This window comes from Lactuca sativa, chromosome 5, assembly GCF_002870075.4.
Source record: "Lactuca sativa cultivar Salinas chromosome 5, Lsat_Salinas_v11, whole genome shotgun sequence".
Taxonomy (NCBI): Eukaryota; Viridiplantae; Streptophyta; class Magnoliopsida; order Asterales; family Asteraceae; genus Lactuca; species Lactuca sativa.
In genome coordinates this window covers 159,007,496-159,026,397 of record NC_056627.2, presented here as the reverse complement: position 1 = coordinate 159,026,397, position 18,902 = coordinate 159,007,496, and the positions used below count along the sequence as shown (strand labels likewise).

Here is an 18,902-nt window from a genome sequence, read left to right as displayed (position 1 = left end):
TGCTCGGGAATCGGCTCGGGTTGCTCATTGGGTATGATAGGTTCGTCCCTATTTTCATGCAACATCTGTCACATTTCTTCCCTTTGTTCGGCTAACATAGCCCGAATCATGGCTTGCACTCCAACCAATATCATCTGTTATGGTGTAGCAACTTCAACAGCTACTTGCTCAATCACAGGCGATCGATTCCTGTTCTCGTTTGCATTTCCAACTCCGCTTCTTGGTCTTTCCATTCTTGATCTATACACCGAATAAGGTGAAATTTAGATCTTCATTCGCGATAGATATTACGATCTTCCATATCACTCCAAAACGTTTACATGCTAGTTCTAATATCGTAACCATGCGCTTAGAATCCTACACACATAAGGTTTCCAGATCCAGCTGGCAACAAGCCATAGATCTGAACAAATAATATCATATATGGCAACATATAACATTTAGCACATAAAAACATTTTAGGCAAATTTCCTAAAATAAATTAGTGCTCGTGTCTAAAATACAACATACACACACCTCATAACCTTCACTTAGCATTTTAAGTTTAAGTCTAGAAATCCTACAAAATCCTAGTTCTCTTAAACTAATGCTCTGATACCAACTGTGACATCCCCAAAATCAAGGCCAGAAAAGACTGGTTTCATTTATGATTTTTAAAATAATTTTAGAGTAAATCCTTTTGATTTAAAAGAGTTGCGGAATTTGTTCCCAAAAACAAAATATGATAAAATAATATTTACCAAAACATTTCATAAAGAAATGTATTTTCATTATATAATAAAAACTCATGATGTCATGTCTGATACAAACAAAAAAGCATAAACAACAAAAGATAGACCATACAACAGTTACATATAACAAATGGTCTAATAAACAAAATAACTTGATGATTCATCCATCTTATGCCCTCGCGCCACTACCTGTAATACAAATAAACTGAGTAGGTCAGGCTTGGGAGCCTGGTGAGCATATAGGGTTTTCAACCCACAATAAATAATTATATTTAATTTCACCAACCAACAATAACTCGATTACACATTCCCGTTATCCTCACTTTACGTCCCTAAAACAACATCTATCTCAAGGGACCTAATCTAGGATTTTCATCGGGACGGACATTACTGCAAAGGGGTTTCCTCAACAGTAGATGTGCTAAAGGCAACCATGAGGGGGATAGAGTACACCGTTGAACACATCGTTCACAACACCTACAGGTTATGAGCCTGCTAGCGTTCCACAGGACTGTCTAGAAAGAGTCTGTGATCATTATCCATACTCCGCTGAATAACTAGATCAACAACAACAACATCAAGGCCTCTCATCTGTTTATCACACATCAACTATCTACTCATGTTGTGAACGATGTGTTCACCGGTGTACTCTATCCCCCTCATGGTTGCCTTTAGGACATCTACTGTTGAGGAAACCCCTTTGCAGTAATGTCCGTCCTGATGAAAATCCTTGATTAGGTCCCTTGAGATAGATGTTGTTTTAGGGACGTAAAGTGAGGGTAACTGGAATGGGTAATCGGATTGTTGTTGGTTGATGAAATTAAATATAATTATTTATTGCGGGTTGAAAACCATATATGTTCACTAGGCTCCCAAGCCTGACCCACTCGGTTTATTTGTATTACAAGTAGTGCCGCGAGGGCATAAGATGGATGAATTATCAAGTTATTTTGTTTATTAGACCAATTGTTATATGTAACTGTTGTATGATCTATCTTTTATTGTTTATGCTTTTGTGTCTGTATCAGAACATAATATCCCGAGTTTTTATTATATAATGAAAATACATTTCTTTATGAAAGGCTTTGGTAAATATTATTTTATCATATTTTGTTTTTAGGAACAAACTCCGCAACTCTTTTAAATCAAAAGGATTTACTCTGAAATTATTTTAAAAAGCAGAAATGAAACCGGTCTTTTCTGGTCGTGATTTTGTGGATGTCACAATATATATATATATATATATATATATATATATATATATATATATATATATATATATATATATATATATATATATATATATATATATATATATAAGACAAAGTCGGTCTTACCGTTAGTAGGCCTCTGTCACGAAGTCGGTCTATAAAGGGGTATATGGTTACTGCCTATAAAATGGTAGTTTAATGGGTGTCCACTCTCACCCACTGCTTCCTTGACTGGTGGATGGTCGTTAGCCGAATGGATAGGATAGGGCATTAATTCTCCCTCATTAAAAGTATAATGATAAAAATATAAAGTAACTAAACTTTTATTAAAATCCCAGTCTTAGTTACTTGAAGCAAAATGTGAAATGGTGCTAGTCCATGAAATTACACTTTGCACCTTGTTAAGTCGTTAGTATAGAGTGTGTGGTTAACCGACACACTAATCTGGGACTGACAATGTGTGGCAAAGGGTAACTTAGTGTTAATCATAGATCAATGGAGCGTGTGTGGTTAACCGACACATTGATTAGGTGATCTGTAACATTGGGTGTACCAAGCTAATTTGCATGGTTATTCACACCTTGTTTGTGATCCTCGGCATCCCAGTCACAAACTTGGAGGGCATAATCGAGAGTTAAACATGTCATTGAAAAGGTTCAATGTATCTCAAAGATTTAGGAATTTCAAATCCAATTAAGACTTAATAATCTATTTCGTTTTTCATTGTGGAAATTGGTAAATCGTCATTTACCTACCTTCAAATATTTTACAATTGGATTACGGCATCCCTCTTCGCAATTGTAGAATATTGTGTTGGGTCCTAACCTTAATATTTCATATTGGGAATAATATTAAGGATTATCATCTAAACTAAACTTTGTTCTTCTTCTTTTATAGATGTCTATCCCAAACAATGCTTCCAACCCAATCCCTTTAGGCTCTTTCTCCCTCATGAACCTATGAGGGAGGGTCATTTTCGATGGCTCAAACTTCAATGAATGGATTCGAAACATCAGGATGGCTATTCATTCTGAGGACAAATAATATATCCTAGATAAAGAGCTCAAAGAGATTGATGTCACCGCTACTCCTAAACAAATCATTGAACACACTACTCATGAGAGGGATGCGACTAAGTTGTCGTGTCTAATGATTGCAACCATGACTGCTGAGCTGAGAAGTCCTATGAGGACTACTATCCTTATGAAATGTATCATTATTTGATGGAAAGATACCATCAAAGTGCTCGGTAGGAGAGGTATGAGATCATTTCCTCCATGATCACAACCAAAATGAAGGATGGTGAACCCATCACGACCCACTTGCAAAAGATGCAGAGATTCGTGGACCGCTTGCTTAAAGTGAATGTCAATTTTGATGAAGAGTTGGCCATAGATATCATTCTACACTCTTTACCTTCTTGTTATGATTAGTTTCGTATGACTTATCATATGAACAAGGAGGATGTCACTCTTAGCAAGCTTCAAGGCCTTCTTAGGACTGTAGAAAGCAATCTGAAAGGCAAGTTGGTTGTGTCTACTCCTACTACTACTTTTGACCCTGTTCTGGCAATCGGACATGGGAAGGGAAAGAAGTGGAAGGCTCCCTCCAAGAGCTGCAAGGTAAAGTCTCTTGATGGATCCTCTTCAAGTGGGACCAAAGCTGGTTCGACTAATCCCTCTTCCAATCCCAAGGAAGCAGAGTGCTTCCACTGTCATGAAAAAGGGCACTGGAAATGAAGCTACCCCAAGTACTTGCAGGAAATTAAGAATGGAAATATCAAACCCTCCTTTGCAGGTATTTACACTATTAAATCTAATAACTCGTCACATGCTAATTCTTGGGTCCTTGATACAGGTTGTGGTATTCATGTTCTGATTTGCAGGGACTAAAAAGAAGTAAGCATGTGGAGCATGGGAAGATAAACTTAATCATGAGAAATAGGAAAGTGTCACCTGTGACCAAGATTGGAGTTTATTCTTTATTGCTTAGTAATGGTTTAAATTTGGATTTGGATAATTGTTTTTACTCGGCCGATATGGCGAGAAATGTTATTTCCTTTCACAGTTTGTATAAACAAGGTTTTACCTTTTCCTTTAATAATGAAAATGGCGGTATTTATGATTATTGTAATGGTGTATTTTATTTTGAAGCATTACCTTGCAATGGTATATATGAAACTTTGATGATTGTAGATAACTTAGGAAATAATGGATTGAATATTGATTCTTCCAATGAATTGGATAAAGCATGCTTGTGGCATTTTCTTCTTGGACATGTCAACAAGAAGCGCAAAGCCCAACTCCAAAAGGATGGAGTTTTGGAGTCATTCGACTTAAATTCGGATGACACTTGCGAATCTTGTTTACTTGAAAAGATGACCAAGTCACCCTTCACTGGTACTTGTGAAAGGGGTGTAGGTCTGTTGGATCTCATACACACTGATGTGTGTGGACCATTCAGAACCGCTACAAGGGATGCTAACCGCTTCTTTGTGACTTTTACTAATGATTATAGTAGATATGGGTATATTTACTTAATCAAGCATAAGTCAGAAACCTTCAAAAAGTTCAAAGAGTTTACGCAAGAAGTGGAGAATCAATTGGGCAGGAAGATAAAGATGTTACGATCCGATTGTAGAGGAGAGTATCTTAGTATCGAGTTCCTTGACTATCTTAAGAAATGTGGAATTGTTTCACAATTGACGCTACCTAGGACACCACAGCTTAATGGTGTGGCTGAGAGGCGCAATAGAATGTTGCTAGACATGGTTCGTTCCATGATGATTCGAGCTTCATTACCTATCTCATTCTGGGGGTATGCCTTAGAGACTAACGCTCATATCCTTAATCTAGAACCTACCAAAAAGGTTTCCAAAACACCTTATTAGATGTGGACAGGGAAAGTTCCCACATTAGATCACATCAAAGTTTAGGGTTGAGAGGCTTTTGAGAGAAAAGAAACTCACGACAAGCTCCAACCTCAGAGTGAGCGATGTATTTTCATCGGCTACCCACATAAATCCTTTGGATATCTCTTCTATAGACCGAGTGACAATGTTGTCTTCGTTGCGAGGAGAGGAGTCTTTTGCAAGAGAGAAATCATAGGCCAAGGAAACAGTGGCAGGCAAATTGACTTTGAAGAGCTTCAAGGGTCAAGCGGTGAAGGAACCTCAAACACTAGCAATCAACCTAAGGAGGAAACTCCAGTTGATCCAATTGACAAGTCCTTACCTCTGAGGTGTTCAAGTAGAGTTAGAAATACCCTGAGTGTTATGGTTTCTATATTACTATTAAAGGTGATACATTTATCATTGATAGCACACTGGTAAATTTGGATGAACCTAACAACTACAAGGAAGCCATGGCAGGCCCCAAGTCTGCAAAATGGAAAGAGGCTATGGACAACGAGATTCAGTCCATGTATGACATCAAGTTTGGAACTTGGTTGACAATGTACCAGGTCGAAACACAGTCGGGTGCAAATGGATCTTCAAGAAGAAGACCGACATGGATGGGAATATACACACATATAAGGCGCGACTGGTTGCAAAGGGCTTTACTCAAACTCCGGGAGTTGACTATGATGATACCTTCTCACCAGTAGCGAAGATCAAATCTATAAGGGTTTTGTTGGCCATTGTTGCATTTCATGACTATGAAATATGGAAAATGGATGTCAAAATCGCTTTCCTTAATGGAAAACATGAGTCAGCCAGAGGGTTTTGTCCATACAAAGTACCCTAATAGAGTGTGTAAGCTTGATATAGAGATAATTTCTCCTCTTAGTTAGGCTGGGTGTTTACCCTAAATAGAGGAGCAGTAACATGGAAAAGTTCCAAGCATGAGACTATAGCTGATTCAACGTGCGAATCAGAGTACATAGCAGCAAGCGAAGCATCGAAGGAAGCGATATGGTTGAAAAACTTCATCGAATATCTTGGAGATATTCCATACATAAACGAGCCTATGGAGATTTTCTATGATAATGAAGGTGCAGTTGCCTTAACCAAGGAATCAAGAGATCATGGTAGATCCAGGCATATCAACAGAAAATACCACTTCATAAGACATCAGGTAGAAGAAGGGCACCTCATGGTAAAGAGGATATCGTTAGAGGACAAGCCAACAGATCCTCTTACAAAAGGACTAACTAGGGTTAAGCACTTGCAGCATGCGAGGAGCATTGGGCTAAAGGACGATATTAGTTTTAGTAATTAGATAAATCGAAACTTGTAATAGCTAAATTGTAATTGACATTTGATGATGAATTAAAGGGGGTTTATTTATAAGTAAAGTTACTGTCTTGTGTCAACTATTTACTATTGTTTCACTTTGAATGTTTTGACTTCCAGAATAAAAAAATTATGATTATTATTATTATTATTCAAACTATCCATAATCGATTATACTTTGGAAGTAGGTATGAAAGAAGACTGTCATGAGTTGGCTTGTAGATTTGTCTAAGGAGTTAGACATAGCAACAATTTTGCAAAACGATTCATGAGTACTCCTGAAATAAGATTTTAGTATTGGATTCAACCCGCGCTCACTTGAATTACTCCATGGAATTTATCACGAGTAATTGTGAGACGATAATATCATATAATCTTCAAACCAAGATATATGAGTTGTTGACTACAAGTTAGTTGTGCATTGATGGCATGAAAATGCATCGATAACTTGATGTTATAAAACGTGTCTTTGTGCATGATTTGATGAGTAGTTAGTACAAGCATATAATTTCGAAGTTTATCTGTTCCTTTTATCCTAAGAGGATTAAAAGAGATATCTTAGGCCCTCGATGATTCTGTTTTTACTTATGTGTTTGGCCCAGTCAGAAGTAAATTGATGTGTTTAGTTATGTTCTATGTAAGACGAATCGGAAATCAGGAAACAAATTGCAGGACAATAAGTATAACTATGTTCCATGTGTTTGTCCACATAGATATCTTGAGAACAGAGGAGTATATGATCACTTATCTAAAGGACGCGTCACCGACTAGGTCAGAGTTCGACAACGACTTTTGAAAGCTTACGATTGCTAAGTCAGATCCTAAAGTGCGTAAGCAGTAATAGTTATTAGACTTACCCAAGTAGGAGACTGTTGGATTTGCTGTCTAAGCCCATAACTATAACTGGTATGTACTTGAACCGATTGTAGCAAGGTCGTTTTGGGTTGCCTTCACCAGTGCAATTTGATAGGATGAATTTTGAGAATAAGGTTATTTATGGTTTATTAATATATTACAAGTATAATATATTAATACAGAATTATTTAATTAGTATTGATCAAGTATTAATTTATCAATTTTGTCGTCAAAAGAGAGTAATTAAATATATGAGGATTGATTATGTAAACCAATCATTCTTGAAGTTTGGGCTAATGACCCATGATTGTTGGCTAAACTAATCCATGGATAGTCCATGGAGGTTAAAACCATGGAGCATGAGAATGTGGAAAGTCATGGGTTATTAGGGTTTACCAAGTGTAACCCTAGCATGTCCCACACTATAAATAGAACCCTCCATAGACCAAAATCGGTTGCCTCTTCTCTTTGAGATAAATAGATTATTCTCTTAAATCATCCTCTTGCATATTGGTGTTTGTGAACCATTGGCAATATGTATGCTAGTTAGGACAATGTTTTGGAAAAATTGAAAAATATGCATGTATAATAGAGAAAACATAGATCCAAAGCATTTAGGGTTGCATGTGCACCATAGGAGTGTTATAGTGCTCAAAACCCAACAATTATAATATCTTTTAACTACTCGCAGTATGGGGAATCTAGTTTGAAGGGCCGCATAGGGTTGTTGGATTTTAGAAGTGCTATATGCCAAAATGGTCTTTCCCTCCTGTGTTTCATGTTTGGCCCCTGACTATACATAGTGGTTGAAAATTATTGTTTAACACTTATAAAACAATATAGCTCGTAGAGCTAATAATTAGTCACAATAAATATTAGACTAAAATCTAGCGGTAATGATACTAGGTTTTGTCGAAGGAAACTAGAATTGTTAGAAGCGAAGCGTTGCCCGAGTTTGGAATCATCACTTTAACAAGTGAGTACATAGTTACTTTCATATTACACGTAGATATGAAGTATTTAATATAAATTAAGTGCTATGTGTGCATACTATCTATGTTCCTAATATCTATGCTAGATGAACTATTTATACATGTTTACGCGATTTAAACTGTATATGTATTTTTATACTTATAAATATATATTGGGTAGCGACAGATGATGAGAGATGCATGATGATAAATAGGTGATGTGATATGAGACGAGATGCCATAACCTTGACCTGCGATATGGTGATGTGGTAATGTAGCCATCTACCAGAATATAGATGACGATCATAGACTATTTCTAGACAGTCATGTGGAAACAACAACAGGCTCATAACATGTAAGTGATGAATTACGAGTTCAGGCGATGTTGTAACTATGTATTCATGCGTTGATACTCTAACCCTGACTATGAATTATGAGTTCAGTCGATGTTGTAACTACGTATTCATGCAATGATACTCTAACCCTTACTAGACACGTATTAGGGAGTAATCCCCGAATCAGTGCTATCTATGTGATGATCCTTAGGAAAAGTCCTTAGGAACAAACATATAAGGAAATGCGATGTAAGGAAATGAGAGGTAAATACGATGTAGGAGATGACCCTCTAGGATATATCTTTAGGGAATATTAAATGAAGAAAATGGGATGGGTAATCGGGTTAATTATTTGACATGAATTATGTGAAGAAACAAATTAACTATATTATTGTGGGTTGAAAACCCTATGTACTCACCAGGTTTCGCAACCTGACCCACTCAGTTTATTTGTATCATAGGTGTCGATATGAAGCTACATTACACTGCGAGATTAAAGGAGATGTAGATCATTAGTGTAAATGAATATATGGTATGTTTATGCTTATGTTTCTGTATTGACGATGACATCCCAAAGTTTTAATATAAACAAAATACATTTATTCGGAAATGCTTTGATAATATATTTATCATGTTTTTCTAGGAACAAATTCCATAATATTATTCTTTAAAAATGATACTCTGATTTTCAAATATGCATAAATAAAAATTTTAAAATGACCATGAATCTGGGGATGTCACATAACAAACCATATAAGGTAAACCCTTAGTCCACCATCTAAAACTAGCAATTTAACCAAAAGTCAACACTCAAAGTCTACGGTTAAAATCAAAGTCAACATTTAATATTTCCATCAGTTGACACTCACGCCGTGACCATTCCTTAGACGCACTCGGCCAAATTCCAACTCAACTCACTTCAACTCAGTCAACTCGATCCCGGATGACCCACTCAACAGACCTTACGACGTGAACCTTCCTTGGTCACTTCGTGAGCTTTGTCAGTCGAAACAATCGTGTAAAAACCACTCTTACGTCGTGACACTCCTTGTGTCACGTCGTGAGCCACGTCTAATGCTAAATCCTAATGTCTTAAGTCCTTAATCCATTAAGTCATCCATTGCAACTTTCCAGAGGGATTTCATACATCAAAAGCAACATAAAAATCTTTGCTTTAAGGACATGCATGTACAATGCATGTCTTGAACATGATTATGTGAAAATGGTGAAAATGATATCCAAATCCCATTCACGGGACCAAAAGTCAACCAAACCATAGATCTAGCACACCAAACCTCAAAGGGACCTAATGGATTGATAAAGTTGGCAACTTTATGGAATCCAACCACTCAAACCACCTCCAACATGAAGAAAAAGGCATGAAAGTCTAGATCTAGAAGAATAACACATAAATGTTGGAACTTGAGGACTTACCATGGTCCAAGGTATGACTTTAAGTTGGTGTAGGAACTTGCTTGCTGGATCTAAGCACCAAGAACTTCTTCTACTTCTTCAAAATCTTCATAAATGGATGGATGAGGGGAGGGGAGGCTCAAAATGGTGAAAGGGGGGCTAGGGTTTCTCTCAAAATGATCTAGATATGACAAGGGCTCATAAAATGCCCTAAAAACACAAAACTAACACTTATATATATGTTGAAAACCCTAAAACTCTTGGGCTTAGGCTGTACAGTTCTCATGTCGTGAGCTCCTAATGCTCACATCGTGAGCACAGTTTAAATTAGCATTTTCTTTTAATCGTTTCTCACGTCATGAGCTCCAGCTGCTCACGCTCAGTTTTCCCCCAAATCCTTTCCAACTTCGAATAGTCATAACTTCTTCGTTTCAACTCTGAATTCAGTGTTTTTTATATCCACGGAAAGGTCTTGAAGAGCTCTACACTTCTATATCGATACATTTGGATCTCCTCATGTCCAACTTAAAATCTTAACCCTCACAAGCGGCCTAACACATAACTTTCCCCAGTCCAGCCTTAGTTCCAAATACACGATTCATAGGCCTTGATCCTCTTACCAACAATAACATCTTTCAATAAATTCCAAACCATACTTCCTTAAAAGACACAAAACCTACATATAGCTGACTTGCGAAGCACAATCCTGAATCATAGAACAATCCGAAACAGTGCGTTACACCGATCTTCCAAGTTTATATTAGTTATGGCAAAACGCCAAACAAAAAACACGTTGTAGGAGATTTTGTATAAAATCTGAAACATCTTGATTCAAGTCTTTAAGAGTTTCCTTGGTTGGTTGTGTGATTTGATCATCCTGAATTTTGTGGATATCTAGAATGTTATATTGTGGATTGACTTGATTTATATGTATGGCCTTAAATGCATAGCGCTTGAATCGATAATCATTGATGATGTGGTGTTTTCTTTGGAAATTTAGGAGTGAAATTATTTTTAGTGATCACTCTGTCAAAAGAAATGTTTTGACGGATAGATTAATTGTTCATTTTTATAATTGGTTTGTTTCGTTGAATAGAAAAGCTATGTGCTTTTAAACCCAGTTTTAGCTACAGTCCATTGTAATTGTTTGTTAGTTTTTTGACAACTTTTCTAATATAAAATCCAGTTTTTCGAAAAAATAATACTCCCTCCGTCCCAATATTATTGTCCACAGACAAAAAACACACAGATTAAGAAAAACATTAATTACCACTAACTTTATATAATAAAATGACAGTTTTGTTCTTACTTTGCATTGAATGATCCATTAAATACTTATTTGGTTAAGTAATAATAAGGGGTATTTTGGTAAAAATGTAATTTATTTTTAGAAGTGAACTATTATTTTTGGACAAACCAAAAAGAAAAGATTGACTATAATTTTGGGACGGATGTAATAATAAATTTTATGAGGGTAGTTTAGAACGAGTTTAATTTAATTTAGACCGTTCAAGATTATTGTGTTGAGCTTAAAATTTTAATTTTATATTTATTTTTTCATGCGGAATTTTGTTCGGATTATTTTAAACCGAACCAAATAAACCGTAACTGCTGCATAAATCGAATCCGATTAAACTGAACCTTATTTAGTTTGGTTATGCAATTGGTTTAAAGATGTTAACTAAACGATTTAACTGAAAACGGGAAAAAGCGACCTAATAAGATGGTGTATGTGAACGATGGGAACCCATTTATACCATTTGGTCAAAATGATACCGACTTTAATTTCCTTATAGAAAGCGTATAGTATACATATATGGGAAAATTTGTATGTGACAATTTAATTTTAAAAGTTAATATGAATGAAAGAAAGAAAAAGGAAAAGGAAGTGGGCGGGAACTCACTAGGAACATGTCCTGCCCTGGCTTTCCTAGACATGGCTGTTCGTTTTCCATGTTATTTAACAGTACCCCATCCCCTTCCTTCGCAACTTCAAAATTACCTATTGATCAACAAATAACATTTTCACACCACACCCTTAAAAAACATTGATTACCTGTTGATCGATCAACAAATTATGGATGCCATTCTCAAGGAGTTTCAACACCTTAAAATCCATCTGGAAGCCATAAAATCGGCAACAAGCAACTTTGATAACAGCAAACTAATCGGAAAAGGTGGATTCGGTAACGTGTATGAAGGAGTATTGTCCGACTCTTATGGGGAAGAGATGGTTGCTTTTAAGCGTCTAGATCGTAACTACGGGCAAGGAGACCCAGAGTTCTGGAAAGAGATACTAATACTTTCCAGTTACACACATGAAAATCTCATCTCTCTGTTGGGATTTTGCAACGAGGATGGACAGAAAATTCTTGTGTACGATCGTGCATCTCGTGGAAGCCTCGATCGCCATCTGAGTGCCACAACTCTCACGTGGAGGCAACGTCTGAAGATATGCCTTGGGGCTGCAACTGGACTGTGCTATCTTCATGATCCCAAGGAGTCACAACAAAGAGTTATCCACCGTGATATTAAAAGCTCTAACATCCTAATAGGTGAGAACTGGAATGCTAAAGTTTCTGACATGGGACTGTCGAAACTAGGACCCGCTAATCAGAAACACACAATTCTTATCTCCAATGTGGTTGGTACCATAGGGTACATAGATCCGGTATATATGGAGACATGCATCCTAACAAAAGAGTCGGACGTTTACTCTTTTGGTGTCGTCTTGTTTGAAGTATTGTGTGGGAGACTATGCTTCGAATACAAGAACGGTCGTTTTCAGAGTTTAGTAGGGATGTGGAAAAAAAGCTACAAACAAAAGAAATTAAACGAGATTATCTTTGAAGATCTGAAGCAACAAATGGATCAGAGGTCACTAGAAACATTTTCAGACATTGCGTACCGATGTTTGCAAAAATCTCGTGAACAACGGCCAATGATATCTCACGTTGTGGAAAAACTTGAGATTGCACTCCGGTTTCAGGAAATCGGTGACCATGTGGAACCATTAATGGATTATGAAGAGATAATTAAGACTGCGGTGCCTTCTCTTGCCAACAGCTCTACTGAGGAGCTAAAGATGCATCTCTTAAAAGGAATCTCAGTTGACAAGGGCACAACGGTAATTAATTAGCTAGCCATGTCATTCTTTATAAGAAATCAATATGAATTAGTATATTATATTATAGATTAAATTTTAGAGAAAATCTTGGCTCTCTAATAAATGTGCGTACTGATCTTTATCTTTATCTTACATAATCACCTCAACTTACTAATTGACTTCTTTTAATGCATGGACAGTGGTTTATAAATGAGAATGGAGAACATTGTGAAATGATATTCGCAAGAAAATGTTTGGAAGCTATTCGCAAACCAGAAGCTCCATTTGACTATTGCACGGATTATGCCGAGTATGGGTTTTAACTTTTCTCCACGTGTTGAATCTTAACATAGACTAACAGCATAATCTTTTAATTGGTCCAGATCTGGAGTAGACTACTATATGTCATTAACTCCATTGTTTCATGGAAAGACATCAAAGTTACTATATATATATATATATATATATATATATATATATATATATATATATATATATATATATATATATATATATATATATATATATATATATATATATATATATATATATATATATATATATATACGGGTAAAGTGAATATACCTAACAACCTTATATAAGCTTACGTACCTAACCACATTATATTATATTGTTTTGCATTATATTTTCATTGAAATCGTCTAAAGTTCTTAAACTTCAACCCTTAACTTTATTTAGTTTCAAGATTTTCAGACATTCACCATTATATTTCTCCTACATCATTTGATTTGTAACGGTAGTATATGAAGTCCACCAATGGATCTTCGATAGAAAGACGTCATTTGAAGGAAGATAATGGTAAAAGTCCAAAGATTTTGGAAGCAATCAAGTTACGAGGTTTGATTTTAAGAACTTTGGACGATTACAATGCAAATATGCATGATACAAAATTACGTACTATGATGTGGTTAGGTACCTAAGCTTATATAAGGTTGTTAGATATATTCACTTTACTCTCTCTCTCTCTCTTTCTATATATATATATATATATATATATATATATATATATATATATATATATATATATATATATATATATATATATATATATATATATATTAGGTTATAACCGTGGAAACAAGGTTAGGTATGATTAAAATTAGTGTGTGTGTATGTATATATATATATATATATATATATATATATATATATATATATATATATATATATATATATAGGAATGAGTTCTATAGAAAACAAATAACTAGAGCAACATCTACCGGAACCAATAATCAAATGACATGTGTCTATTTCTTTCTTCACAAGTAATGTATTGTGGAAGTTATTGTGGAAGTGATGTGTTGTCATGTTTTCATTGGTTCAAATATGTGTTGCCATAATCATTCATTTTCCATATAACTCTTCCATATATATATATATATATATATATATATATATATATATATATATATATATATATATATATATATATATATATATATATATATATATATATATATATATATATATATATATATATATAAATTAATACTCTAAATTTTCAAGTAACTTGGGAGGATTTTCAACTAACTTCGGAGAATATTTTCATTTGGAATGTATTATCTTTGGTGCAGACTTTCAAGTCGTAACATCCGACCATTTTTTTATAAGGAATTCAAAACACATGTCATAGCACAATTTTTGTCACTACATGCCACATACACAGTAAACCTTTTCTTCTTTCTGGACCCCAAACTAAAATATACGGACTGTGATGTAATCCTCAAGTACATATTGGCTGGGGAGACAAAGCATTCGACTTCATATTTGGCAGATGACGTAGGAGATGGGTGGTTGATAGCGGAATTGTATCAGTTTACCAGCACCACGAGAACTATTGAACTTGAAATTACTTTTGAAAGCTCACATTCAATTGCAGTAAATAGCATCGTGTTTCTACCCCTAGAGAGAGTACGCAAATCGATTTTAGTCATTTAATTTATCTTTTTTTTTTTTATAATTTTTTTGCTATGCTTCAAACTCCAATACTTGTATCTTTTATATATAGGTGGAAGATAAAGCGCGAGAGGAGGATGAGAAGGTATCCATATTAGAATCAGACACAGATTGGGAACTAAATTTGCCACATGATTGGGTAGAGATATTCTGTTGGTCAAAAGATGCTTTGCAATGTACAACAAAAAACGAGCTCTATTCCATTCTATGCAAGGGCATCCCAATGAATGATGGTGAACTGGTATATATATTTGACATATATGATTCATTAATTCTACAATCTATTACTCTCATAAATATAGCTGTTAATGTTGAACCTGTGAACCAACATCTACTTGCAAGTACTTACACAGTTACACATATATTGATTCAATTCACAGTGGTTTTCTCTTGCAAAAAATGGAAAGAAGTGCTTTTTGCAATCAGCAACACTGGCTTTGGATCAAAAAGGTTGGAGCTGGACTTCTTCACCCGAATCAAGGTTCCAAACCATTTTGCACTCCAGATTAAGATTATTCTTCTATTTCTATATATAAATATATGTCTTTTTAATTTGCAGATTTAAACTAGTGGCTTTTGATCCAGTTTTCGACAGCTTTCACATATATTGCAGACCTAGAATGCAATCACTTGGAACAAACTATGCTGCTTACCTTGTTTACAAATTACAAGAAACCCATTTTTGGCATGAACCTCCTGTGCGTGTGAGGAGTGATAAATATGCAAACGTTTATTCATGGTATATATATTTACTTAGTCCCCGAACACCGGTTATTAAACCAAAGGCTTATCAAAATACCCACAACCCGTTGAGTAGACCCAAAATATTGAAAGGCCTCCCACAGAAAAGGAACGATGGTTGGATGGAAGTACAAGTATTGGAATATCAATTTGGTGATGCCTATGAACGTTTTGTTGATGAAAAGTTTGGCCATGATCTTCATTTGACCTTTTATGATACCCCTTCATTTGGAATGAAAGGGCTTATTGTGCAAGGCATTGAGTACAGACCAATTATATAATCTTGTAATATTTTAATTCTACAGCTACAACACGATCTTAGTTATATAATCTTGTAACTAAATTTAAAACACACGTTGTTGATTTGGTCTTTTCTCTTAATTTCCTCATATCCAGAATGACTATTGTTTATTTAAGTATTTCAAATGTTCCCCAACATTCTTTACAAATGTATCTAAGCCTGATCATTCTATCAAACCACAAACATATTATATGTTTTAGTACTTTTGCAAGAATAAACCGCTAGCTTACAAACAAAAGTCAAAAAAACAAAGGGAAGCTGAAAAAGAAAACAGAGTTTATTTATGAACATGCTTTGCTTTACTTGATGAGGATGCATCTTATGGGAGATCCTTCTGCTCCTAGTAACCTTAAGGGTAAGCAGTGGACATTATATAATCCTGTTTCCACATCGTCAAGTTTCAAACCTTCAACAAGAATGATTTCCTGAAACCACAAAAAGTAGCAGTGTTCAATTTTGTTAAAGGGTATTTTAGACATTTAACAAATAATTAAACCCCTTCTGGAAGTATGTTTTGCAAGAGGGAGAATATTCGTCTTTACCCTGCTCTTTAAGAAAACACGATGTGCGGAAACGAGATCATCATATGCAGCAACCGACAAGTAATCAATACCTACAAAATTAAAAAAATAAAAATAAAAATAATACCAATACCTTTTTTTAGTAAGCAATAGATGACATACAAACTTGTTCTCACAAATAAGGGGTATATTTGTAAAATCCAAACTGGACGAGAGAGTATTTTACCAACAAGTTTGATGTCAGTGTTGTCTTTCAACCACTGGGCTCCATCCTCCATGAATCCCACATAGCTTGTGTCGAATCTCTTTTGTGTCATTAACTGCCTGAAATTCACCATCCAAAAGGATAATATTATTTTTAAAAAAGTAAAAAAGAAAAAGAAAAGTGAAAGAGTGTTACCTATCGGTGTTTAATGTTCTGAAAAGCACACGTTTTACTCCTTTGGGAATGTTCAAGGACTTCATAACTTCAGCTGAAAAAAGTCAACAAATTATTAAAAATTAGCTCATAGAAAGATTAGAAAACATAAGTTGCTTAAAGAAACTTATGTTTCAGAATGTTACCTGTTATGTTCTTGTCCCTTGGAACATCAACTAATAATGCTGGACCTGTGAAGAAAAAAATGGAATACAATATAATTTTCTTCAATGAACAAGTAAAAAAAACGATACACTCTGAAAGTAAAAGGACAAGGGTAATTAAGTACAGATACACAAAAAGTAAAAAGCAGATAATAGGATTTGAGTTTAGTTTACTACCATTGAGTACTTCTAAGTCAAGACTATCGACATCAAACCCTTCTTCAAAATAATTTTCATAAAAATGTCCAGGTGCATCCACATGAGTTCCAGAATGAGCAGGTAACTTTATGATCGAGAAGTTATAATCTGATCCATTTCTCATGCTGAGATAGAGTGTAAGGTACTCCCCGATTCCTTCAACATAAATCCCTGAAAGTGTTCTTGAACTAACCCTATGGGTAATATCGTAAATTTTCCCACTTTCATAAACGTCCACTCTTGGAGGAATCAACTCGTCACCATCTTGTGTGGAAGATGACACATAAGATATAACAAGCATGAGCAATATCAACTTCGGGCTCATCTTTTCTTGATAAGCTCTTGAGACTTGAGAGGGTCTTTTGGAAGAGGTTAATTATATTTATATATAATATAACATTCGTTGAATTGAATTGGCCGATTATGGTTGAAAAGTATCACCTTTCACTTTCACGCTTCCGTCATTTATGAGCACATCAAATTTGTCCCCACTAGAAGTCGGCAAAATCCAAGAATAGTTTGGATAAATCACATGACGTGTGACTGATTAACCTTATGCCACGTTGTATGAACTCTTACTCAAATTCAAGAAATTTATGCAGAGAAAAGAAGTTCAAGAAAATCAAAGGATCCATGTTCAAAGTGATGTAGACAATTAGTATTGGTGGTCAGAAGTCAAAGAGTTGAAGTTAGCGTTGTTTTTTGGATGTTGAAAGCCTACCACATAAATCCCTTACTTTATTTATCCCAAAACAACAAAACTTTGACTCCTTCCGTCAGACTTATTACTCTTTTGAATGTAGAAATGAAACAGATTTTGTCATGAATCTGGAAATTATTTCTGTTGTCCCTCTAAAAATATAGTATTTTTAACAAAGCTCCAAGTTTCATTAAGGCTTTAAATCAAAAAGGGTACACTCACCATTAAGAACATGAAGGTCGAGCGTGTCAACATCGAAACCCGCATCAAAATAGTGATCGTACACGTGCCCTGGAGCATCCACGTGTGTCCCTGTGTGAGTCGGGATTTTCATCTCGGAATTGTTGGCGAGTGAGCCGTTCTTCAATACTCGCCGGAAGCCAGAGGAACTCTCCAAGGCCGTCGTCCGATCCCCATGAAGGCATGTCAGGGTGGTATCGGTGACTTATGTCAATGATACGACCCTCATCGTAGACTTCTCTGCGGATAGGGGAAGAGTCTGCCGCCCTCGTCGAGGTCGCAGGATGTCATGGCGGCGGTAAATGAAGATGGGTATGCATCTTCGGCGACAGAAGAGGATTCGGAGGAAGGGAATGTAATGACTGCCGTGAGAAACATTGCCGCTAACACATTCCGTAGAACCATCGGTGATAGCTCAAGCAATAAACAATGGCGAAGTTGGAGAGAGAGAGAGAGAGAGAGAGAGAGAGAGAGAGAGAGAGAGAGTTAACGCCACATCGGTAACTACTTACGACTGAATACTATTAACAAGTTGCATAGAAGCCACCCAACTTTAAAAATAAGACATATGGACCCCTAATCTATTTCGTGTTGTAAACGACTCATGAATTGGTAAAAGATCTGGGGTCTATGATCCATAAATAATAGTGCATTTACCCACCGAATCAAGGTTGGTTGACTAAAATGATGGCGGCTTCAATTGTTTCGTGCGAGAAGCATATCCCATTTAAACTACTGGGAAAATTCCATAGGATGGTAGTTCGGCCTAATGATATTATATGGTGC

At 35.6% G+C, this 18,902-nt stretch overlaps 2 protein-coding genes across 2 annotated transcripts; one reads left to right on the top strand and one right to left on the bottom strand.

The window, feature by feature from the left end:
• Positions 1-11,519: 11,519 nt before the first annotated feature.
• LOC111908102 (L-type lectin-domain containing receptor kinase I.9) lies at positions 11,520-16,031 on the top strand. Its single transcript, XM_023903947.3, has 6 exons — positions 11,520-12,877; positions 13,057-13,166; positions 14,452-14,788; positions 14,886-15,074; positions 15,214-15,314; positions 15,393-16,031. The coding sequence occupies exons 1-6, from the start codon at positions 11,828-11,830 to the stop codon at positions 15,853-15,855; spliced, it is 2,250 nt and encodes a 749-aa protein (XP_023759715.1). The 5' UTR covers positions 11,520-11,827; the 3' UTR covers positions 15,856-16,031.
• LOC111908103 (cyclase-like protein 2) lies at positions 15,966-17,562 on the bottom strand. Its single transcript, XM_023903948.3, has 6 exons — positions 17,156-17,562; positions 16,961-17,005; positions 16,797-16,869; positions 16,623-16,720; positions 16,418-16,488; positions 15,966-16,300 (listed from the first exon to the last, which is right to left on the bottom strand). Exons 1-6 carry the CDS (start codon positions 17,499-17,501, stop codon positions 16,175-16,177), a joined length of 759 nt encoding a protein of 252 aa, XP_023759716.1. The 5' UTR covers positions 17,502-17,562; the 3' UTR covers positions 15,966-16,174.
• Between the last annotated feature and the right edge of the window lie 1,340 nt (positions 17,563-18,902).